This window comes from Salmo salar, chromosome 11 (genome assembly GCF_965601325.2).
Source record: "Salmo salar chromosome 11, fSalSal1, whole genome shotgun sequence".
Classification (NCBI taxonomy): domain Eukaryota; kingdom Metazoa; phylum Chordata; class Actinopteri; order Salmoniformes; family Salmonidae; genus Salmo; species Salmo salar.
In genome coordinates, this window is record NC_138301.1 from 81,677,162 (window position 1) to 81,703,058 (window position 25,897).

At 44.5% G+C, this 25,897-nt stretch overlaps 1 protein-coding gene across 1 annotated transcript; it reads right to left on the minus strand.

The window, feature by feature from the left end:
• Window positions 1-4,382: 4,382 nt before the first annotated feature.
• On the minus strand, window positions 4,383-24,606 carry enc1 (ectodermal-neural cortex 1). The gene is made up of 4 exons (XM_014128074.3): window positions 24,233-24,606; window positions 14,409-14,636; window positions 12,646-14,255; window positions 4,383-8,881 (listed from the first exon to the last, which is right to left on the minus strand). Exons 2-3 carry the CDS (start codon window positions 14,628-14,630, stop codon window positions 12,702-12,704), a joined length of 1,776 nt encoding a protein of 591 aa, XP_013983549.1. The 5' UTR covers window positions 14,631-14,636; window positions 24,233-24,606; the 3' UTR covers window positions 4,383-8,881; window positions 12,646-12,701.
• Between the last annotated feature and the right edge of the window lie 1,291 nt (window positions 24,607-25,897).

Here is a 25,897-nt window from a genome sequence, read left to right on the forward strand (position 1 = left end):
GCGTCTGTTACTGAGCTACTTTCTCTGCCCTTACACTTTTTTTAGATTTCACTTGTTTTTGAGAAACTTACTCCAACAATTCACTTCCTCATCCTCATTGTGCAGTACAGGGGCTCTGGAAGGGGGAAAAAAACTAGAAAAAATTCTCCAACAACACCCAAAAAGGCCTATGTCCTTTTAAAAATGGAAACACCCTCAGTATAGTGACGCAGATCTTTAGATTTTGTACACATGAAATTGTGTCATTGCAAACTTTATCCGAACCGCATTGTGTCATTACGAACTTTATTCCCCAATTCCGCTGTTTCATTATCCGTGTAGCCTACTGCTAAAATTAACAGAGATGTATCGCTCGAGTCGCAACATAATGGAATATAACATTGCGGATAAAGTTCAGCTTTTACGTTTCTAAAAGGAGCCCCCATACTGCATAACAAGGATGAGGAAGTGAATCACTGGTTGGGGTAAGCTTAAAAAAAAACAAGTGACATTGCAAAAATAGTTGTCTGGACATTTACATTTTTTTTTATATTTGGTTGTAAAAAAGCAACATTCTCCTTTCAAACCAGTACATCTAACCACATACTGTGTGAGAGGGCTATATTTCCTCTCATTAATAATTAAACTGTATCCTATTGACCATTTCCCAACTCCCTCACAGATCAGCAACCCTGTCACACAATTGGAAATTAAATGGGACCCTAGATTCGACATGAAAATGACCCCAACATTTGAAGAGAATGTTTTGCTTTGTCACTTACAGCCCCTCCAGAGGTATAGACAGTCTTTTGCAGTCTGACGTTTACAGATTTCTGTCTGCCTGAAGCTCCCTGGTCTCTGTGCAGATCTATCTGTCTTTCATTTGTGATGTAACATAGACTGGCCTAAGAGCCATATAAAACATACAGTACTTTAGATATTTCTGAGCACCTCCAAGACATATCCCACTGGGCAAAAACAGTTTGAATCAATGTTGTTTCCATGTCATTTCATCCAGAAAAATCTATGTGATGACGTTGAATAAACATGAAAAAACTGATTGGATTTGCAAAAAGTCATCAACATAAGGGCATTTTGTTTCACCCAGCTTTTAACCAAATCCAATTAAATCGTGACATTTTTTGTTGTTTTCACATTGAATTCACGTTATTTGACAACTCAACCAAATGTAAATCAAAACTAGACGTTAAACTGACATCTGCACCCAGTGGGATAATACCTACTAATGGTCTAGTTACTTTAGAGAGAAACAAAAGTACATTGGTCGGGTGTAATCCGCCACCGTCTAGCAATCCAAAATGTGCGTGTTCGAGTCGTGTCGGGGACAACTGAGGCCTTTTAGCTAACCTTTAGTCTAAACTTAACCCATTTCACTAATACTAAATGGGGTGCCACAGATTTACGTACAGGTTAATACAAATTTCCCTGAGACCACGCTGTGTAACATAGAAGTTAGAGCTGGCACAACTCAAAGGACACCTCTCTCTCTTTTCAACTCTACTTTCACAGAGGAAAGGTGTGTGTGTGTGTGTGTGTGTGTGTGTGTGTGTGTGTGTGTGTGTGTGTGTGTGTGTGTGTGTGTGTGTGTGTGTGTGTGTGTGTGTGTGTGTGTGTGCGTGTGCGTGTGTGTATGCTGGTGGGCTTGTATGCGTGCGTGCGTGCGTGCGTGCGTGCGTGCGTGCGTGTGTGTGTGTGTGTGTTTGTATGCTGGTGGGCTTGTGTGTGTGTGTGTGTGTGTGTGTGAACTGTAAAGGCTGAATCAGAGAGCTGCTATACGTGTTGCCATGCGATGGTGACATGCGGGGACATTGTTTTTATCGCCTGATGGCATGTCATACATGCTGCCAGTGTGTAAATGGGTACCTGGGTAGGCAATCATTCTGTCCCTGTTATAACTTAGATGCAGTCGTTCTTAGTCTGAATATATTTCATTGCTCTCTCTCTCTCTCTCTCTCTCTCTCTCTCTCGCTGTCTCTGTTTGTCCCTCTCTGTCTCTCTCTCACTCCCTCTTCCTCCCTCCATCCATCCATTCATCCATCCATTAGCAAAACACACTAGAGGTTTGAAGTGAACTTGGTGAGGACAGACTTCCTACTGTAGTAATCACTAGAGGTCAAGTCATCGTTGGTATGTTATGTTTAGGGAAATAGGAGCCATTTACTGCTAGAAATGATATTCAACTTCCTGTCTTGATTAATAAGGGAATATTAATTCACAGAGGGGCACTAGAGGGGCCTCCCAGTCCCTCACACACAGACCCACACATCAACTCATGTGCTAGTCAGTGTATCCTTATTATGCAGTATTGCCACTGGGGGAGAAGAAACGTACTTACTTAGTCCTCGTCATCCTGAATGGGACATAAGGCCGCAACAATCTTGAGTCGGTCTTTGGCAACAGCTTGGCAACAGCTTGTGCCCTGTCCCATGAGGAGGAAAGGAAAGAGGGAGGAAAATTCATATAATCTCACACATTCACTGCAAAAATGGCTGTGCATCACAAACTGTTGTTTGAAGCTGAATGTCCAACCTATAAACTTGTATGCTTCTATCAGTCACTTTCCTGTGAAAGGCTGTGTGTGTGTGTTGTGTTTGTCTACATTTAGGGTCAGGACTGGAGCCAGTTAAACTGGTTTTTCTCAACCTGCCATCACCGATTAGGAGTTGTTTCAGACAATGAATGTAAACAGAAACACTAAGTGGAGCAGAGAGGAGAGGAAAGGAGAGCATAGAAGCTGGACTCCACAGTGCTTGAGAAATGCAGTGATAGGCTGAGTCTCAAATAGAACCCTAACCCCATAGGGCTCTGCTCAAATGTAGTGCACTAAATAGGGAATAGTGGCATTTGGTGCGCTGTCTTAGTGAGCAGCTGGGCTGTGCTGTGTGCTCTCTGCTCTGCAGTATGCAAACTAATGGGATGCTAAACGTGTTAGAGAGAGACGTCAAACACATGGAGTCGGCAGTTGCCAAGCAGTTATGCACTCTATTCTCTGCACTGTCTCGTGTGGAAAGATTGAGTGGAGGAAGTAGGAAGTGAGAGATGAGGGAGGGAGAAAGCGGAGAGAAAGAGATAATAAGAAAGCGATACAGAGGCTTTTTTTTCTTCATGATCTCCTTCTATCTCAGTCCCCACAGTTTCATCAGATAAAGGTTACTGTTGCCTGGCTGACTTGTCAGAAAAAGGGAAAGTGTCTGGGTTGTGTTTAGTTTCCTTGTTCCTCCCCTCTCCCTATCCTCCTCCCTTTCTCCCTCTCTCTCCCTCTCCATCACTGTGACCAGCTGCGATCACAGAGGAGCAGCGGTGCCGAGACCTGCTTCTTTAACCTCATCAATCCAGCCCCAGCACTGCAGGGAGCCCAGCTCAGAGAGAGAGAGCAGAGCGGAAAGCCAGAGGCATAGATAGGATGATTTCAGTCTCTCCTCCAACAGAACAAAAGGCTGTCTGGATGGATAATACACTGGGCTTTAATACCACGGGACAATTAAAGTGAACTACATTCCCTGTAAAGCTGCCTAAATATATGAAACGCGGTAATGAACTCGATAGGCCTTCATGACCCAACGCTATGGTGCTGCTGATGGAATGAGTGCATTACATTTTTCCTCATACTACTCAAGAGTGATACCAAAATATTTGCAGCAGGTTCATGGGGGAAGTGTGCCTCAGGAATGATAGATAGCCTATATGCCAAACCTTCATATGCTTTGAGTGTGTAGCCTGGGAAAGATGTTGGATTTTTGTTTAAGCTAAAACCATAGTGTTAAAACCAATCTTAAAGAGGCTATTGTGTGTGTGCACCAAATAGTTAAACAGTCAAATACCAAACATTAGGAACACTAATATTGATTTGCACCCCATTTTGCCCTCAAAACAGCCTCAATTTGTCAGGGCATGGACTCTACAAGGTGTCGAAAGCGTTCCACAGGGATGCTGGCCCATGTTGACTCCAATGATTCCCACAGTTGTGTCAAGTTGGCTGGATGTGCTTTGGGTGGTGGACCATTCTTGATACACACGGGAAACTGTTGAGCGTGAAAAACCCAGCAGCGTTTCAGTTGTTGTCAGAAACCGGTGCACCTGCCAACGACTACCATACCGCGTTCAAAGGCACTTAAATCTGTTGTCTTGCCCATTCACCCTCTGAATGGCCCACATACACAATGTCTCAATGCCTCGAGGCTTAAAATCTTTCTTTAACCTGTATCCTCCCCTTCATCTACACTGATTGAAGTGGATTTAAAATGTGATATCAATAAGGAATCATAGCTTTCACCTAGATTAAACTGGTCAGTCTATGCCATGGAAAGAGCAGGTGTTTGTAGTATTTTGTATACTCAGTATATAAATGCTCAATTGCAAATAAAGACAGGCAAGGCAAGTGATTACAGTCAAGAGGAAAAACTCTTATGTTTATTTTTTGCTATGAATTTCACATTGTGAAAAAAATCTGTCACGTACAAAACAATGTTATAAAAAAAATTGAAATAAAATTTTACTTTGACATGAAAAAGAAATGAAAACAAACGCACATTGATAACAGTGCTTTTAAAGATGCATCCTGTCTGAATTTTACATAATTTTGGTGAATGCCTACAGTAAGCCTGCCGGGGAGAACACACTCACGTGACCGAGCTGAATCTCGATAAAGGGGGAAGAGAGAGGGGGCAAAGAGAGAAATGAGAGATGTGGGAAAAAATGCCACTCAACAATTACGTGTAAATTGGAGGAGCAGTCGTTGTTGACCGTTGCCAGGGTAATTTGTGTTCTAAAAGGGATTATACTACGGGTGGGTCTAATCCTGAATGCTGATTGGTTAAAACCGCATTCCAGAGAGTGTCTATTCCACAAATGACCACTGGCTAAATCTATGACGTTAAAATGCCTGTTCCATCTGACTGTGCAATCCACTGTCTCATCAACCCAGCCAGGCAATTTATAAACTTGATCTCCACTATAAAAAGCATCTGGACATTATCTCACATTTATTTTAGACTAACATTTTGATTTCAACATCGGAGATTTGTATAAACCTTGCTGTCTGTCTCTTCGACATTTGCAACATTGTTTCAATATTTAAATTCGATCTCCTGCTGTCCCATAGTAATGAACCAGTCGGGACGAGACAGACAGGCAGGCAGCGTTTCTCAGCCAGTAAAAATCATGACTCAGCTGGCATCATTTTTGGCATATATACAAAAAAATGTCAATTGAAAAAAGGTCAAACGAAACTCAGCTAATTTTGTGTTACTGTAGCTGTGTTGTTGGCTAGCTCCTCTGAACAACAGTGTCCTGACGAGTGAGCACATTTTCTATGTCAGGCGAAATCGTGCCTCATTAACTTATTGTTATGGATGTATCCAAATAAATGTCACTAGAAAACAGCTTAAACAAATGTAAATGCAGCTACTTTGCTGTTATTCTGGTTGCACTTTTTGACATGACAGTAAATTACCCGTAGTTGGCTAGCTAGCAAGCAAGGCAATGGAACATTTAGAACGAACGATGGGGTCGCGTCTCTAGCAACCATAGATTTGTGTCGGGACTATATCTTGTGGAATGATTAAATAGTATGAATAAATTAATCAAAAGAAAGTTTTTAATGAAAATATGTCAATCATTATTTGAATATGTTGGTAACTTGTTGTATAAAAGAGATAATGCCCTCCAAGCCGGTGTTTGGAGGATATATTTGCCCGGTTTGCCGGCCCTCAACTTCATCAAGGGCCTAACAACACCCATGCCAATTTATCCTCCAAACCCCGGCTTCTCGGGCATTATCACTTAAGTAACTCGCTTGTCTGATTTGTGAGGCCAGTTGGGCAGTGTTCTGTGAACGGGTTGGTTAGGGGGTTGACATCAAGGTGCTAATGAGTCTCCATAGAATTCCTCAAACGATTCCTGCTTTTGTAGGCCTGGGAGGTGGGCTAGGAAGTGGGTGGCTCACACAATCAAACAGGAATGTGGAATGTTGCCCATTTAGTTCTTAGGGGTTGAGGCGATTCACTGAATACAACCATTATACATCCTGGGAAAATCTATACAACTGTTAGCTTTTTTGTTGACATACATAATGATTTCATTGATGCTAAACTGTATATGTCAATGTTTTGGCCACCTAGACAGACAAACAGACAAAAAGTCCAGAATTCTCTTTTTTGGTCTTAGGAACTTTCATCAATGACACTATTGTGAAAAGCACTGTGGTGTCCGCCTGCTCTTATCAACACCAACACACCAAGATTACAAGATTCAACTAACCCATCCTCTTCCTCTTCCCCCTCATTTTCACTCTCACACTACGCTAAACGGGAAGTATTCTGACTTGAGATCTACATGCTCAAATAGTCATGCAAGTCTCCCGTTGATATTAATAAATTATTTACAAGAAAGTCTGATTTACATACACTCATTTCAAGTCAGAATATTTCATATTTGAGTGTGGGACTTAAAGGGCCCAGGGACTCAGGAGGGACTCAGAGGGGACCTAGTGAGGGGACCTAGAGTAACGCCTGAAGGGGTTGAGTCCAGGGTAGATGTGACACAGTCAGTCCCCCAGCTGTTCCAAGGACAGCTGCCCCTTCACATTCCTCACATAACTACACAGGGCCTGGCTAGCGGTGTCAGGGTCACAGGGTGTGTGTTTGTGCGTGTGTGCGTGTGTGTGTGGTTTGTGTTTCACTGTGCTGATGTTCCTGACAGTTACTGCATGCCTCTGCCGCTAGCTTCTAACACATACAAATTCTCACAGCCTGCTTGTTTTTGTCGTTAACATTGTTGTTGTTGTTTTCCTCTAGCAGTGTCTCTTTTCACACAACAACAAGGCCATTTGGTGTAGCGCTTTAGGCCCCAGTTTGACCAGAGTCTGTTAGTTAAATTCCATCAAATTAAGCAGATATGCCTCATAGAAGTCAACATTAAAATGTGAGATAGTACACTACCCAGAGTCCACCGCTAAAACAAAATATTATCTACGCAAGGCCTTATTGATCCTCTGACCTGGCCACTTGCACTCTGAGTAATCTGAGCGACGTCCATCCTCCTCATGTCCATCCCTACTCTGACCCCTAACCCCTGACCTCTAACCTCTGATCTGTACACCTCACTGGCCAAATGGTTGGAGGTGTTCATACAACCCCCCCACCCCACTTTAAAAAGATAAGGTTCCACATTGGGAATAACTGAACTGTGCAAAAAAAGCAGCCCAAATGAGATAAAAAAATAGAGCAGCTTTAACTTGGGCCATGCATGATATACCCTGTTAAATGATAAACATTCATTCACGTATTAATGTATGAATGCAGGCAGAGAAACAATATATAGGATTAAGCATTATTTTACATAAACGAATAAAGTAAAGTCATTTTTTTTTATAAATGAAGACTTCTGAAACATAATACATTGCAGCAAGATCAGAAAATGAATATTTTAAGTTTCAGTTTGGGTAAGCAAATTGACAAGATTCTCTTGACCAGAGAAGTTCATTTCAACCGTATCGAGTCCTCATGACCATAGATGTTTTGAAGAATTCAGTATCACCATTTAGGCAAAGCGGAAGATCAATCCATCAGTACTCCAACAAAACAATACTACTCATTGGAATAACATCAGAACAATCAGTAAATAGTGTCCAAGACTAAACAGTATTTTGTGTAGTACTACTGAGCTTGAATGAGCATTTTCTTCAGTTCTGTGTTGCATTGTCCATTACTGTTCTTGGATTTGTGTTATTTTGCATGGGGAGAGTGTAGTAGCCTACAGCCAAAATGGGCTTCCTTTGGGGTTCTTCACATCAGTAGTCATGTCACCCCCTCAGCCAACCCCCCTCTCAGGCTCAGCTGGTGCCGGCACCTAAAGTCCCCAGGACACGTAGTGACAGCTAGAGCCAGGTCTCACACAAAACTGCCAAACAGGAACTCCCAACGCCCATTACAATGTTTTAAACCCCAAACGCCCACTAGGTGATGGGGACGGGAAGAGGAAGGGAGGAGGTTCTCTCTCTCTTTTTCTCTCTCTCTCCTCTTCTTTGACTAGGGCAGAAGGACTGGTGGCCAATAGAGCAATACAATCTCTCCCAGATGGAACGCAAAGAGTCTAATGTATCAGATACACAACGGAGGCAACTAACAGAACGGAAGAGTAAAAGTGGAGGAGAGGAGAGAGAGGGGATGTTGTTGTTCCTTCATTGTGCATATCCTGGATCAGTTTGTGGATCAGCTGGTTATAAACAAGCTGAAGGGTTTTGTCTTTGTCCCGTTCTCTGGTCTGGTCACACACATGCTGATCACTGACTCTCCACTCTCTCTCTTCATATGTGTCCTATGTCCAGCCAGGTATTCTTCATGCCATTATATTAAAGTCCCTGTGCAGAGGGCGTGTTTTTTTATTTTATTTTTTCGTTTCATTTCCCAGAATTATCAGAGTGAGAAGCGCAACGACATAGCAATACAAGTCTTTCCTAATTGAATGGGAAGAAATGAAGAGGCTGTGTGAGTGTGTGACTGGTATGTTGATGGTTATTTTATGAAAGGCTGCGAAGCAACGGCGTCATTTGCCAATAGTACACTGGGATTAAGGGGTTGTTGTGATTTTACAGCGCAAGCAGCAGTTTGTTGAGCATGTTCGCATGAACAATATCCAAACCTCCCTCTCAGAAACGATATGACATCATTGACATTGAGACATCCTTCTGTGTACAAGGTCCTCCCAGGAGCATTGATGGTTCTTTAAACGTCTGTGTACTCACAGCATCATCAGGATGGATCAAGGTGTGTTTTCACACTCACACCGTGGTTCAGGTCTATTTATGGACTGTTTGTTTTTTTGTTTGTTTTTTGCACAGACAGGAAGTTCCAATCCAGTGGATGATGCAAAACAGGGAAATCTGAGGAAAAAATAAGAGAGATAGAAAAAAAAGCATTAGACATAGAACACGGACAGAGGACTTGTGTGAATGAAAGCAGGAAGGCAAATGGTGTTTAAGAGGTCAAAAGGAAATATCTCTCCTTTCACGCCTGCAAAAAACATGCTAAAAAATGTAACACACTCCGTAAGAGTCATTAGTTCAGGGATGGAAAAATCACTCAGATAGGATCCGGATCCTATCTTCACTATTTTACCATACCCCCTCATTCATTGTCTTTCTCCCCTCAGTAAAAACAAAACAGACACTGCCTGCCCTGGCCTGGCATTTGCACCTGTTTCTCTACAGACGTGTGTCAGCGATATCAAGTATTAGAGCTAAAAGGCTAATTCCCTCCTCTGTGAACGTTATCCACTTTCCTCCCATTCCCTCCCCCAAAACAGTTAGGCTTTTTTTTTTTTTTTATCATTCCCTCAACTCTAAATCCAGCTAGATATTTCACATCTGACCAGCTTTGGCTCTGCATCTCATTCTGACCTTTTCGTTTTAAAAGTGCATATCTTTATTTTTCCAGCATTACGCCACCGATGATTTATAGCCTAGGGAACACCCCATATCAATTTTAAAGATATCCACCCCCTCCATCTGTCTCGCCTTCTTCCCTGTGGCCCTAACTAGAGGGCCGAGGGGGGAAGCCGATCTGTGGTATCTAGACGACACACACACACACACACACACAGGCGCACAGGCACACACAAGCACACACATAACGGTAGCCCCCGTACATCCAGTGCAAGCAGCCAACTCTTCCTCCCAGAAGAGGTTCCTCATTTAGGCTTAGAGAAGCTCTAGGTATACTAGCCTAGCGATGGGCAGATCTGCCTGGGGGTCATAGCATAGCGAAGGAGGAATAACAATAAGCAAACATCTGTATCCTCTCCAACGCATCAGTGGAATGAGCAATCTGACTGACAAAAGAAACCTCATTTGAGAATTTTTGGGGATTATATAAACTGGAGTTCGCTAGTCTTTACCAACCTTGGAAGTTACGAAATGGAACGATAACACATTTGATTTTATCAGTATCGGCACTCTTGCGAGACTAAAGCAAATCTCTGAATAAAAATGTGGATTTGCTTGAAACCAGATTCCTTTGGGAGGAAGGAATATACCTAAGAAAGGGAAGGGGGTAAGAAAGAGGGGAAAGCAGAGTAGAGTCCCTGTGAGAAGTGTTGAGTAGAGACCCTTCTCTCCTCTCTTCTTCCCCCTCTCCTCCCCTCCCACTATTTGGTAGACAGTAATATATCACTGTCACTGTGTCTCTGTGCAGTCAACACTTACACTACCTCAGTGACTGACTGCCATCTGAAATAATTGTAAAACCAAAATCAGTCGTTTTGCATTGGTCTAGAGAGGTTTAAAGCCTTCACTGCAGTCTCTGTTTCAGAGATGAGTCACTGAAGAAAAAGGGCCCCTTCTAAGTCAGGGAGCATTTCATCCAAGGAGAGCAGAGCAGAGGAGAGGCATATCAGCATCCCAGACAGAGCAGTGAGGCTGCTCCTAGCCGCTCCCTGGCATTACCAAACAGGAGACAGGAACATGCTGGACAGCTGCAGCCCAATCACACTTCTCCTCTCCATCTCTCTTCCTCTTTTGCTCTCTCTGTCTCTCTCGTTATCTATCTCTCTCTTTCTCTGTCCCTCTCTCTTGGTCTCTCACTCTCTCTCTCTCTCTCTCTCTCTCTCTCTCACACACTCTTTCCTGTTTCTCTCGCCCTCTCTTTGGCTCCCATTACCTATGAGCTGAGAGCACGCAGCCATTTCACAAAAGGTCTGCGAAATAAGGTCTGCCAAATGTGTGTGTGCATGTACGTGTGTGCACGACTGCCTGTTTGCGTGTGTGCATGTCTGCCTTTATGCATTCGTGTATGAGTGTGAAAGCGAGTCGGACTATGACACCAGGGTCTCCAGTGTTCAGAATGAGCAGGGTTGCCAATGGTCTGTGCTCTACATCCGTCTGGCCTGGTTATCGTCGCTGAGGCCGAGAGAGGTTACTATATGGGCGTACAAATTGACACAGGGCACAGGGGAGAAGTGGGGAAGACTGAGGCTGCTCAGGCCAACAGCGAACACTCACCTCCAGGCTAGGCACTGTTATTTGTCAGGGCATGGTGTATGTGTATGTGTGTGCGTGCGGTCTGTGTGTTTTTCTCATCTGTATGGCTGTGCAGCCGTGTTTTCTCTAAAAGACAGGCGCCAAAGCCTTACTCTTTCCCCACTCCTCCCTACGACCACCCTGTGTCTTCTCATCTCAGTAACCCCAGACAGCAACTGAAGAGCAGCAGTCTGCCTCCCTGAGTCGCTAGTCTGCCTCCCTCGCCCCCTCTCTCCCTTACCCCTCTCTCTCCATCCTTCCCTTCGTCCATTCCTCTCTCCCTCCCTCCATCTCTCTTTTTCTCTCTCTCCCTCCCTCCCCATCTCTCTCTCTCTCCCTCCCTCTCTCCTGCCCACCCACCCAGCAGCATACCATAAACCCATAAAAAGGAGGCGATTGAGAGTGGATTAGCCTCACCAGGCTGTGGTAGCCTGCCTGCCTGCATGTAGATTGTTTAATTGGCTTCCCCTCCGCTCACTCCCCTCAGACAAATTTCCCCCACAGGGACAATAAAAGTATTCTATTCTGTTTCAATTACCCCTCTGTCCCTCCTCCCTCACCCCAACCCTGCGGCCTCAAAACTCACTTAACCTACCCATGCGATCCCCTATCCTCTATCCTAGCCCTCCCACCCCTCTCTCTACATGGTCCCCCACACACACGCTCAAACACAAAGGGATGTCCAGCTATGGTGAAATATGTGGTGAGATGCATTTTGTTTATCCCTGTATCTGTGGTTTTCCGTGGTATCGACAGACACAACCACTCAAAACACACTCAGTACTCAGACAATGGAGGCTGTGTGAAGATGTTGCTTATTCAAAACAATACGCTTTAGTCTACCATCCTCCTCTTCTCTCCTTTCCCAATGGGCATCTCATTCTCTCTCTCCATCTCCTCAGTAGCCAGACATAGCAAATCCAGCTTTGCTGCTGAATCACTGAGCAATCACCTACTGGCTATAGTGTCATCATGGGAGAGATCTGAGTCTGTCATGGAGTAGATTCTCCTGAAATGTAACTGTACATACATATCATGTCAAACATACATACTGTATGTGGAAAATATGTCTATCCATTACATGCTGTATTGCTATTGGCTCTGCCTACACATTATTTTAGTAGTGCCAGACAGACAGTCAGCAAGCCACACATACTGTCTGCTTGGGGATGAAAACCAGACGACAAGACTAGGAAATAAATAAAGAAGTCAAATAGCAGCGGCTGCTTGGTTAGTATTCAAAGCATGCATGGCCAAACTCTCACGGCAATATAATTAGACTATCAATAATCAATTTGTCCTTGATTCAATCAGGATATTTGTCCTTGTCATTGTAAAAGAGAGACGGCTACTGAATGAAAACAGCTGTGTTTAACCTATGAGCTGGGAATTTAAGTTACAGTATGTGAATGTTCCAAAACACAGCCCTAATAGATATATGACTGAGTGTGTTAATAAGAAAAAGTGACAACAAGAAACTAATGCACTCAGCTCGGCTGTGAAACTCTCCAGTTTGGACTCTCCAGAATATCACTGATACATTATGCATTCCATCTCTCTCCCCCACAGTAACAAACAGACAACAACACAGAGAGCGAGAGAGACAGAGACAGAGAGACTTATCTCCATACCTCATGGGAGGGGGGTTGGGATGGAGGTGTCAGGCTATCCCAGGATCCCTTGCAGCTCAGGCAGGGAGATGTTTCCAGGTGCTGACGAAAGCTGTTGGGATAAGGGAGTAGGGTACGGTAGTTATGCTGTTCCACGCATCCAGCGTCGGATCATAACAGTCCAGAGTCTTACACCGCTGCGTGCCAAAGTAGCCCCCCACCACGTACAGTTTGTTACCTGACGCCACGGCCTGGCAGCTCATTCTCTTGGCTGTCACATCTCCCACTTTAGTCCACTGGTACGTGTCGCTGCTGAACTTATAGGCCGAGCACGCTGAGAACTCCGTGTCCCCACCCATCACAAATATCTGGTTTCCAAGGACAGCAGCGGCAGTGTAGCGCCAGGGCTGTGGGCAGGAGGCGGGCACCGTCCAGCGGTTCTCCTGCGGGTCATAGCACTGCACCTTGGGTAGTTTGTCGTGGGTGACGCTGGTGCCTCCGAAGGCAAAGAGTTTCAGCTTGACGCTGACCACCGCTGCGTTGCTCACGCCCTCCCTCAGCGGCGCCACCATGGTCCATTTATTGGCCGCTGGGTCGAACTGCTCCACCTGTTTCAGGGACACTGAGGGCGAGGCGGGGAGACAGCCGGTGCCAGCCGTGTGCCCTCCAACTACGTAGAGGCAGTGTTTCAGCTCGGCCGAGCCGTGGCCGAAGCGAGCGATGAGCATGGGCGCCGCCTTGGACCACTCCTCGTGCAAGGTGTCGTAGACCCACACGTCTTTGGACACACCGTTCTCTGAGCCTCTCCCGCCAGTCACATAGACATTACAGCCGATGGCGCAGGCGCTGAACTCCTTCCTGGGGCTGGGGATGTCTGCCTTGGGGATGATCTCCTTGGCCTTCTGGTCCACCAGGTACAGCTTGTCACACATAAAGGTCTGTCCTCCCAGCAGGAACAGGGCATGGCTGGTCTTCCTGGGCCGGGCGCAGGGGCTTTTCACCACACCATCGTTCTGAAGGATCTTCAGCTTGCAGTGGATAGCCTCATCCACCAGCTCCTTGCTCTTCAACTGGTCATTGATCAGCTCCTCTGTGGACACATTCTCCATGAGGAAGATGGCAGGGAGAAGAGCCAGGCGGACGGTCTGCAGCAGCTCAGGCAGGTTGCAGTGCCTCCTCTCCAAGTCGTAGTTGACCCAGTTGAGGGCAGCCTCGTAGACCAGCCTCTCATCCTCTGTCTCCAGCTCCTCGTGGGACAGGAGCTGCACCACCATGTCTTTGGGAAGCTGGAGGAAATCCTCTGTCTTGCAGATGGTGGGGAAGTTGCTGAGGCACATGCCCCAGGAGAGCTCAGACAGCTTCGTACACTGGTGGGCGTCGGAAAGCAGCAGCATGCCCAGGCAGTTGGACGGGTGCAGGTTCCTCTCCAGGAACTCGGCGCAGGCGTCCCGAATGTCTTGGAACTCCAGCATGTCCCCGGCCTCAAGGAGGGACTCTGCATTCTCCTCGTTGATGACAACCCGGGACGTGTAAGCATAGTCTAATAAGAGCTCCAGGACCTCCGGGTGGATGGAGTCCCTGAAGTCCACCTCGCTGGCCTGGCTCTCCTTCAGCCCGCCAGAGAACATGGCCTGTCAGAGAACAAAGAGGATGGGAAACCAAGAGAGTTAGCTAATTAGCTCGTAAAACTTTTTGCCCAGCTAGTGTTAGCATGGTGGATAAACATGCATGTTTTCTTATGTGAAATGCTAACGGTTCCCTCTCTTGGGAATAAGTGTCTTTACCTCAAAGTAGCGGCTGCAGGCAGCCAGCACAGCACGGTGGCAGGGGAAGGAGCGACTCCCAGCATGGAGGAGGACGTCGGTGAAGAGACGCTGCTGCCGCAGTGTGTTCAGGTGCATGAGGACGCTGTCGGCGTACGATGACTTGTGGAACAGGTAGATGTTCATGGAGCCGGTGCTGGCACGCGACTTGCGGTTCTCGTGGACGCAGACAGACATTTTCATTGAACCCTGGGAAAGAGAACAAAACCAGAGATTGGATTTAGAATACATAACGTATCATAACAAAGTAAAATGCACAGCCATTAGCATGAGTGATTCACAAAATGAAAACCAGTAGCCCATATATACCCATATATATGGAAACAGAAAAATGCATGATAAGATATTCAAAGCGTGGGGACATAGCCTACAGTTCAAAGTCCCTTTTCTGACCAGAAAACCAGAATATAAATGAAAGCTAGTCCAAGCTAAACCCTGTTAGAGTGCATAACTCATCTCTACACAGTCCTAGGGAAGGGTACTGAGTCACCATCTCAGTCTCAGGGTGCTTCCCAATTGGCACCCTATTCCTTATATAGCCATATGGGCCCTTGTCAAAGGAATGCACTATATCGGGAATAGCCATTTGGGATGCAGGCTCAGTCACATTTTGATTCCAGGGACAGGTGTCTGATATGATCAATATCAGCAGGGTCGCTCACTGTGCTAGAACAAGCTGGTCTCATTGACAAGACTTAACATAGTAAACGAAAATCCAGAACACTCAAATTAGTATGATATGCTACATTTGGTATCATTACATAAGACAGAAGGTTACTTAAGGGAAAAACGAAATGAGGGTGGTGGGTCTGGGTGGATGGGTAGCTGTATAAAGTGAACGTCTAGCAACCCAAAGGTTGCGTGTTCGAATTTCGTTACTGACAGCTTCAGCAACATTGCAATGACTTATTACTTTTTAGATACCTTGTAAGGGTTGGCTAGGGGGAGAAAACTTTCAAAAGTAAACAGCAAGGCGTGTACACCCCTAGGCTCCCCAAATTCTATCAGCATATCGGTTGTGCTACCAGGGCGGGCAAAACCCTAGACCACTGTTATTCTAACTTCCACGACGCATATAAGGCCCTTCCCCGCCCTCCCTTTGGAAAAGCTGATCACGGCTCCATTTTGTTGCTCCCAGCCTATAGACAGAAACTAAAACAGGAAGCTCCCGCCCTCAGGTCTGTTCAACGCTGGTCCGACCAATCGAATTCCACGCTTCAAGATTGCTTCGATCACGTGGACTGGGATATGTTCCGCATTGCTGCGAATAACAACATTGACGAATACGCTGACTCGGTGTGCGACTTCATTAACAAGTGCATCGGTGATGTCGTACCAACAGCGTCTATTAAAACATTCCCCAACCAGAAACCGTGGATTGATGGCAACATTCGCGCAAAACTGAACGTGCGAACCACTGCTTTTAATCAGGGCAAAGTGACCGGAAACATGACCGAATACAAACAGTGTAGCTATTCCCTCCGCAAGGCAATCAAACAAGCTAAGCGTCAGTACAGAGACAGAGTGGAGTCGCAATTCAACGGCTCAGACACAAGAGGTATGTGGCAGGGTCTACAGTCAATCATGGACTACAAAAGAAAAATCAGCCCCGTCGCGGATCACGATGCCTTGCTCCCAGACAGACTAAAAAACTTTTTTGCTCGCTTTGAGGACAATACAGTGCCACTAACATGGCCCGCTACCAAAACCTGCGGGCTCTCCTTCACTGCAGCCAACGTGAGTAAAACATTTAAACGTGTTAACCCTCGCAAGGCTGCAGGCCCAGACGGCATCCCCGGCCGTGTCCTCAGAGCATGCGCGGACCAGCTGGCTGGTGTGTTTACAGACATATTCAATCAATCCTTATCCCAGTCTGTTGTCCCCACATGCTTCAAGAGGGCCACCATTGTTCCTGTTCCCAAGAAAGCTAAGGTAACTGAGCTAAATGACTACCGCCCTGTAGCACTCACTTCCGTCATCATGAAGTGCTTTGAGAGACTAGTCAAGGATCATATCACCTCCACGCTACCTGACACCCTAGACCCACTCCAATTTGCCTACCGACCCTATAGGTCCACAGACGACACAATCACCATCACACTGCCCTAACCCATCTGGACAAGAGGAACACCTATGTAAGAATGTTGTTCATCGATTACAGCTCAGCATTTAACACCATAGTACCCTCAACTCGTCATTAAGCTCGAGACCATGGGTCTTGACCCCGCCCTGTGCAACTGGGTCCTGGACTTCCTGACGGGCCGCCCCCAGGTGGTGAGGGTAGGTAACAACATCTCCACCCCGCTGATCCTCAACACTGGGTCCCCACAAGGGTGCATTCTCAGCCCTCTCCTGTACTCCCTGTTCACCCACGACTGCGTGGCCATGCGTGGCCATGCACCCACGACTGCGTGGCCATGCGTGGCCATGCATGCATCAAGTTTGCAGACGACATTACAGTGGTAGGCTTGATTACCAACAACGACGAGATGGCCTACAGGGAGGAGGTGAGGGCCCTCGGAGTGTGGTGTCAGGAAAATAACCTTGCACTCAATGTCAACAAAACAAAAGAGATGATCGTGGACTTCAGGAAACAGCAGAGGGAGCAGCCCCCTATCTACATTGACGGGACAGTAGTGGAGAGGGTGGAGAGTTTTAAGTTCCTCTGCGTACACATCACGGACAAACTGAAATGGTCCACCCACACAGACAGCGTGGTGAAGAAGGCGCAGCAGCGCCTCTTCAACCTCAGGAGGCTGAAGAAATTTGGCTTGTCACCAAAAACACTCACAAACCTTTACAGATGCACAATCGAGAACATCCTGTCGGGCTGTATCACCACCTGGTACGGCAGCTGCTCCGCCCATAACCGGTAGGCTCTCCAGAGGGTAGTGAGGTCTGCACAACGCATCACCGGGTGCAAACTACCTGCCCTCCAGAACACCTACACCACCCGATGTCACAGGAAGGCCAAAAAGATCATCAAGGACAGCAACCGCCCGAGCTACTGCCTGTTCACCCCGCTAACATCCAGAAGGCGAGGTCAGTACAGGTGCATCAAAGCTGGAACCGAGAGACTGAAAAACAGCTTCTATCTCAAGGCCATCAGACTGTTAAACAGCCATCACTAACATTGAGTGGCTGCTGCCAACATACTGACTCAACTCAAGCCACTTTAATAATGGGAAAATTGATGTAATCAATTTATCACTTGCCACTTTATATTATTTATATTAGATGTTTACATAACCTACATTATTCATCTCTTATGTATATACTGCACGCTATACCATCTACTGCATCTTGCCATCTTAATGTATTAGATGTATCACTAGCCACTTTAAACAATGCCACTTTATATAATGTTTTCATAACCTACATTACTCATCTCATATGTATATACTGTAGTCTATGCCATCCTGATGTAATGTATCACTAGCCACCTTAAACAATGCCGCTTTATATGTTTTCATACCCTACAATACTCATCTCATATGTATATACTGTACTCCATACCATCTATTACATCTTCCCAACGCCGTTCGGCCATCACTCATTTATATATTTTTATGCACATATTCGTATTCATTCCTTTACACTTGTGTGTACAAGGTAGTTGTTGTGGAATTGGTAGATTACTTCTTAGATATTACTGCATGGTTGGAACTAGAAGCACAAGCATTTTGCTACACTTGCATTAACACCTGCTAACCATGTGTATGTGACAAATAAATTTGATTTGATTTGAGTTCCTTAAGGAACAATGCTAGCCAATGGTTCATATTTGCACCTTCGGTTAGTTGAGGGGTTCTTGGAGGAACCTTTTTGTATGTAGCACTGGGTTCCTGGAGGAACACTGGAGTGGAAGCGTGGTTTTAGTGGGAGTGTGGCTTTTTTGGTGCCCCGTTAGAGTAAATGTCAGTCCTGTTCATCTGTACTGTTGTATTGTCATCACATGTTAAAGTTGATCTAAAATCAAAAATTTCTCAAGTGATTCCATACATTGAAACTATACTGAACAAAAATGTAAACGTGTAAAGTTTTGGTCCCATGTTTCATGTTCTGAAATAAAGAAAATCCCAGAAATGTTCCATACGCACAAAAAGCTTACTTCTCTAAAATGTGTGAGCACTAAATTTGTTTATCTCCCATTTCTCCTTTGCCAAGATAATCCATCCACCTGACAGGTGTAGCATATCAAGAAGCTAATTAAACAGCATGCTCTTTACACAGGTGCACCTTGTGATGGGGACAATGAAAGGCTGTTGCGATATGTGTTAGAGGTAGGTGAAGGAGTCAAGCGCAGGAGAGCAGAGATGTCCAAGTAGCGTCTTTAATAGGCAAGTCCACAACACAAAACGGTCAGGTACAATACCAAAATAAGAAACCGCCCACGACACAAGAGAACACAGTACTCACGGAAGGAGGAAAACAACGCTCCTAAACTTATACACACTCAGTATAAACGTGAATAAACCTGAGTCACAACCTCAACGAGCAACATAGCACGAATAATCCCACACAAATTTAAGCAGGCAACAGGGGTAATTATACACACAGAAATTAAAGGCAAATGAACCCAAATGTGAAAGAACCAAAGACAAAACAAACCGAAAAGGAAAAATGGATCGGTGATGGCTAGTAGGCCGGCGACGCCGACCACCGCCCGAACAGGGAGAGGAATCACCTTCGGTGGAAGTCGTGACAAAGGCCCACTTTAAAATGTGCAGTTTTGTCACACAACACAATGCCACAGATGTCTCAAGTTGAGGGAACATACAATTGGCATGCTGACTGCAGGAATGTCTACGAGAGCTGTTGCCAGAGAATTTAATGTTCATTTCTCTACCATAAGATTCATCGAATGTCGTTTTAGAGAATTTGGAAGTACGTCCAACTGGCCTCACAACCACAGACCACGTGTAACCATGCCAGCCCAGTACTTCCACATCCGGCTTCTTCACCTGCACACAATACCCCATAATGACAAAGTGAACACAGGTTTTTAGAAATGTTTGCAAATGTATAAAAATAAAATACCTTACTTACATAAGTTCAGACCCGAAAACGTATGTATGAGACTCAAAATTGAGCTCAGGTGCATCCTGTTTTGATTGATCATCCTTGAGATGTTTCTACAACTTCACTGGAGTCCACCTGTGGTAAATTCATTTGATTGAACATGATTTGGAAAGGCACACACCTGTCGATATAAGGTCCCACAGTTGACAGTGTATGTCAGAGCAAAAACCAAGCTATGAGGTCGAAGGAATTGTCCGTAGAGCTCTAAGAGAGGATTGTATCGAGTGGCCTCACACAGTGGCCTCCATCATTCTTAAATGGAAGAAGTTTGGAACCACCAAGACTCTTCCTAAAGCTGGCCACCCAAGCCAAACTGAGCAATCGGGAGAGAAGGGCCTTGGTCCCTTGGTCACCTCAGGGAGGTGACCAAGAACCCGATGGTAACTCTGACAGAGCTCTATCTCCTCTGTGGAGATGGGAGAACCTTCCAGAACAACAACCATCTCTGCAGCACTCCAACAATCAGGCCTTTATGGTAGAGTGGCCAGACAGAAGCCACTTCTCAGTAAAAGGCACATGACAGCCTGCTTGGAGTTTTCCTAAAGGCACCTAAAGGACTCTCAGAACATGAGAAACAAGATTCTCTGGTCTGATGAAACCAAGATTGAACTCTTTGGCATGGATTCCAAGCATCACGTCTGGAGGAAACCTGGCACCATCCTTACGGTGAAGCATGGTGGTGGTAGCATCATGCTGTGGGCATGCTTTTCAGCAGCAGGGTCTGGGAGACTAGTCAGGATTGAGGGAAAGATTAATCGGAGCAAAGTACAGAGAGATCCTTGATGAAAACCTGCTCCAGAGCGCTCAGGACCTCAGACTGGGGTGAAGGTTCACCTTCCAACAGGACAACGACCCTAAGCACACAGCCAACACAACGCAGGATTGACTTTGGGACAAGTCTCTGAATGTCCTTGAGAGGCCCAGCCAGAGCCCAGAATTGAACTCTATCGAACATCGCTGGAGACCTGAAAATAGCTGTGCAGTGACGCTCCCCCTCCAACCTGATAGAGCTTGAGATGATCTGCAGAGAAGAATGGGAGAAACTCCCCAAATACAGGTGTACTAAGCTTGTAGCGTCAAATTCCAAGAAGACTCGAGGCGGTTATCACTGCCAAAGGTGCTTTAACAAAGTACTGAGTAAAGGGCTGAATTCTTACGTAATGTGATTTTTCTTTTGCGCACATTTCTGAAAACCTGTTTTTGCTTTGTCATTTTGGGGTATTGTGTGTGTAGAAAAAAAACGATTGAATCCATTTCAGAATAAGGCTGTAACGTAACAACATTTGGAAAAAGTCAAGGGGTCTGAATACTTTCTGAATGCACTGTATGCCCTTATTTGGAGTTTGATGTCACAGATGTGAGTTTTATGGAAGAAGGCACAAAATGTCACTGTCTTCCATTGAAAGATACAGACAGGTGCAGAAGATGGCCAGTAGCGATAAAAGACAGGAAATACGAACACAACACCACTACACCCAATCTTGCAAATCTATGTGTTTAGTAAGCACTTAATTGATGATGACTATGAAAAAGATATACAATCAGATACGATGGTAACAAAACACAGAAGAAAACTAAAAGACAGAGCTGTACTTTCTGTATTCCCATGGATTGGATCTAGCGCTGTGCCAAAATACAGAGGCGCTTTTGAGAAGAGAAAGCGTCAAAGCGAGCGTGCGGAAGTATGTAGTCTAGTCATCGCAGTTCGAGTTGATCTTATAGTGTTGTAGCATAGGCGCTGTACTGGTTAGCATATGTTGTGGAGATAATACACAGTAATTGTGTCACCTTACATCATAATAGACAGTAAATTGTGTCATGTCATATTGCAGAATGGACAGAATAAAAATAAAAGGTGTTGTTGCATTTTAAAACCTTTTACTACAGTGGGCTTAATCAGGGTCACACAGAGTGTTTATTGGTAGTCTTAAACAAATCTACTTTGAAACAAAAGTACACACCTCACACACATGGTTGTGGCCTTAAAAAAAACACCTGCATCATGTCAGATATAGAGTTGAAATGTATTACACTGAGAACTTGCATCACAATATTACACTTTGTATACATCACAGAAGATGTAATATGTGAAATATAACAAAACTGTTTGACATAGATCGCAGCCGACCGCGACTGGGAGACACATGGGGCGGCGCACAATTGGCCCAGCGTCGTCCGGGTTAGGGGAGGGTTTGGCCGGCAGGGATGTCCTTGTCCCATCGCGCACTAGGGACTCCTGTGGCGGGCCGGGCGCAGTGCACACTGACACGGTCGCCAGGTGTACGGTGTTTCCTCCGACACATTGGTGCGGCTGGCTTCCGGGTTAAGTGGGCATTGTGTCAAGAAGCAGTGTGGCTTGGTTGGGTTGTGTTTCGGAGGACGCACGGCTCTCGACCTTCGCCTCTCCTGAGTCCGTACGGGAGTTGCAGCGATGAGACAAGACTGTAACTACCAATTGGATACCACAAAATTGTGGAGAAAAAGGGGTAAAAATATATATGAAAATAATTTAAAAAATACAAAAATAAATATTTGAAAATACACTTTTTTTTTTAAATATATAAAATATAATATAAAAAACCGTTTGACATAGAAACTGCGGATTTTCATAATTAAAAAAAAAAAAAGACATAAATATTAATTATGAAATTGTAAAACATATTAATAACATTCCAGCCATGAGGCCAAAGAGGGCACCTTTGGTCATTGACTGCAGGAAAGGGCAATTGACTTAGGTCTACAAATGTTTTTCATAATAATAATCACCAATGTCTGATGTGTTGGCTAGCCATGGTTTATTTGCATGACAACATTTCATGCTTTTAACAACTGTATAGCCTTGCGGGAAATACAAAGTCCTAGGAACCACCTGGGGTAGGCCTTTTTGGTTGCATGTAGTCTGGTCTATTTTGTATTCGTAATCCCCACCTCCCCCTGTCGATAGTGGCCATGAGTATCCTAACAATATAATTACTTTGTAGGTTGCTGTTTACTTCGTATAACTAATCTGTAATGATAGGCTACTGTCTTCACTTCTTCCCCATTAAAGTTGAACATAGACAGTTTTGTGTATGAGTTCCTCAAAAGCCTGTGCTAATCCCAAAGTTGGAAAAGTTACCACTTTATTACGAGTCAGTGCAAGAGGTGTCACAACAGTCCCTGGTTTGAATCCAGGCTGTATCACATCCGGCCGTCCGGGTTCGGCCGGGGGTTGGCCGTCATTGTAAATATGAATTTGTTCTTAACTGACTTGCCTAGTTAAATAAAGGTGAAATAAAATATTAGCAATGTTAATATTAATATTATATTTAAGAATTTGTCATATGCATAAATATTCAAGGACATTTGTATTTGCAGTGTACAAACTTAACACGATGAACTGGAATTACATTAATGCCAACGGGTGGCCAAAATGAACTATCTGAAAGCCACACCTCCAATAAACTGCGCCTCCAATCTGATATTCAATCTACAATAGATTATTAAAAAGGTTCAAAATTGAACCCCTACCTCACAAAAAAAGGTCCCAGTTCGAACCTTTACACAGGCGTTCCTCAAACACCCTTGCAGAGGGGTTTCTCAAAGATTCTGCCAGTGTGGCAACACAAAAGGTTCTTCCAGGCACCTTTACTTCTAAGAGTGTAGGCTATACCCTATAACTGTTCAATCGCTGCAGGAAAAATTAACCCTGTCACCGGGCAAGATGTCAACAAAACCCGTCACTGTAAACTGCCACCATATGCTCATCTGCAGTATATATTCAATAAAATCTGTCCTCATTGTCATGTAACCGATATGAACAGCGCGGTCCCCAACCGGGTGTCACCATCTCTGCACGAGAGGTTAATTGTGTTTAAGCCCAACGCTCAATGGGACTAAAATTGTGGTCTTTACCGAATTTAACCAAATTAGAAACATAAATGAGACATCAGCAGCTATGTTGGAGCCATTTCGCACCTGATGCCCACATTAATACGGTTACACCGGGAGCAGCTGTAAAAGGGCACGCGGAGAGACCACTTAGAACAGACCGGGTGTAATCAATGATAAGAGAACACAATATAAAGGGTATCCTAAAATGCAAGGGTTACATTTGCAAGGGATGATTTCTTCTGTTTACAAATAGCCAATAGCCTCATTTGGTGTGTTGTCTAGATGGGACTGGCTTGAAGACGAGCAATCAAATATTGTATTTAAACGACATAGCCTGCATAGGCTAAAACTCCTCATAGCCTACCTACATGCCCTAAAAATAGCACATTTTATATGATCACAATCCTTGCTTTGTCTTGCTTCTCTCCTTGAGTCAGGCTAGAATACATGCAGCCTAGAATGATAACATGATAATGCAAACGTTAAACAAAATAAAGTTCCCCATGAATATTGTCCTCTAAACTGTTATAATTTGGCATCTGATCTCATATAGACCGATGTATGAAGAATTGCTTTAAATATCATGCTGCAAAATGCATTAAAACAATATGCATTTAGGCTATGTTCATAAATTACGCGTTTCCCAAAAATATGGCACAAGAATGATTGAGCTTCTCCATGAATTCTGAAGTCCACGATGCCACATCTCAAAGGATAGTGGGAGAATGAGAATGCTCAGCTACTCCATGCATGGACCTATATCATTAAAATAATGACAATTAACAATTCTCTAATGTGGAAAATATAAGTAGGCTATGTGCCATACATACCTCTTTAGGTGGGAGTTCAATTTTGTCCGCTTTATCCCTCGAACATGCCACTGCTGGAAGAGTAGCCACGATGCTGGTTCAAGCAAGCCACTTGTGCTTGTGAGTATGCGCGTCTTGTGTTCCTCACTAAGGAATAGCTATATTTGGGGAGGACCTGGACACTATTTCTATCCGTATAGAAATGTCAATGGATTCGAATCATCCAAATGTTTAGTTCAGTGATTAGATCTCCAGGTCTAAATTCATCGTTCTGTCCAGGTTAAAATAAGGACCAATAAATTCAAAATAAGGAAAATAATTTGCGCTAGCGGACTGACTCCAGACTTGCGTCTGATCCTATCGCAGTTCTATGTCGCTAGCTAGTGCACGTCGTGCGCTTGGTGAGTCGGGTCTTCCCTAGGTAAAGTCAATGGGGTGTGTTTATAGTGAGAAAGGGGGAGGACCGTCCTCGTGTCGAGGAAGCGAGTGGGAGGGGTATGTGGTGGGAAACAAGCAGCAGCAGAGGTAGAGGCGATGGGATGAGAACGCAAGATCAGAAGGTAAGGGGGAGGTAATAAAACAGTAAACTAGTGTGAAAGCCAGGGAGAGAGCCCAACTGCCAACTCACATCCAAGAGTGTGAATATTTACTCACCTGCAGAACTTTATTACAAACGGAAGTTTGACAGACAAATTGGATCATGATCCATCAGCAGGCCTATACTAGCACTTCTCATGGCTCCAATCGTAAGCATTGTCTGATTCCACATCCAATGCTGAACCTCTTTCTAAACCTTTACAAGACTTGTTTGAGATACGTTTTTAGAAACATTTGGAACTTAACCTTCATATCAGCAAGAAAGAATTTTCAAAAAAACAAAATCTGTTGTAACTGAAAAATACTTATGGTTGCTGTTAAAGCAAGTTAAAACAGTGTAGTATGTGTATATTTAGCATTTGTGAAATGATTTTGATGTCATATGAAAGAAGAGGGCTTTATGTTTCTAGAACCATACCGCAACTTAGAATCAATTCATGTTTAGATGGAGTATTTGGCTGTTTTGGCTTCCAGAGACAGTTTGTCTCGGAACATAACACGTAAGGTCCTTGGAGGTTAAGGGTCAGCTCACCTACACTCCTTAACAGTACATTCTTGGGACAGGCCTATACACTCTGTAATGTAGGCTTTTATGTGTTCATATTTTTTTGCATCGTATACTACTGGATAAAATGCACCAGGTATTATTTACATGAGGCTACATTTGAATTCCAGGAAGGCTATTTCCATAAATTTTTTATAACTTCCTCATGGAGTATTGATGCGTTTCATCATCAACATTTTGTATGCAGGGCCTAGTGGCTTGCCATCATAAATTCCTAATAGCCACTCTAGCCCAGGTGTAATCTCGGTTAACCCAGAATTTAAGTCTTGTGTAAATGGTCAGCTCCTCAATTAACACACGGAATCTGTCCATGAAAGATTAGCACAGGTGTGGGATTGCAAATGTTCACCTGCACTTTTCATATGTCGATCTTTGGTTGGGTCCTTTGCCCATAGCAGCAAATATAAAATAATGGCAAGAATTCCATACAGAGAAATGTAATTACCATAGGCACATATCAAAGGTGTACACGGTGAGGACGATAAGAATAACGCTTTTTTTCATATAGGCCTCTCTTTGACTGA

Excerpts from the sequence above, each read along its gene's own strand:
- enc1 (XM_014128074.3), bottom strand. The coding sequence starts at position 14,630 with ATGAAAATGTCTGTCTGCGTCCACGAGAACCGCAAGTCGCGTGCCAGC. Across the intron at positions 14,256-14,408 it reads CCTGCAGCCGCTACTTTGAG|GCCATGTTCTCTGGCGGGCT; the intron begins GTAAAGACACTT and ends GTTCTCTGACAG.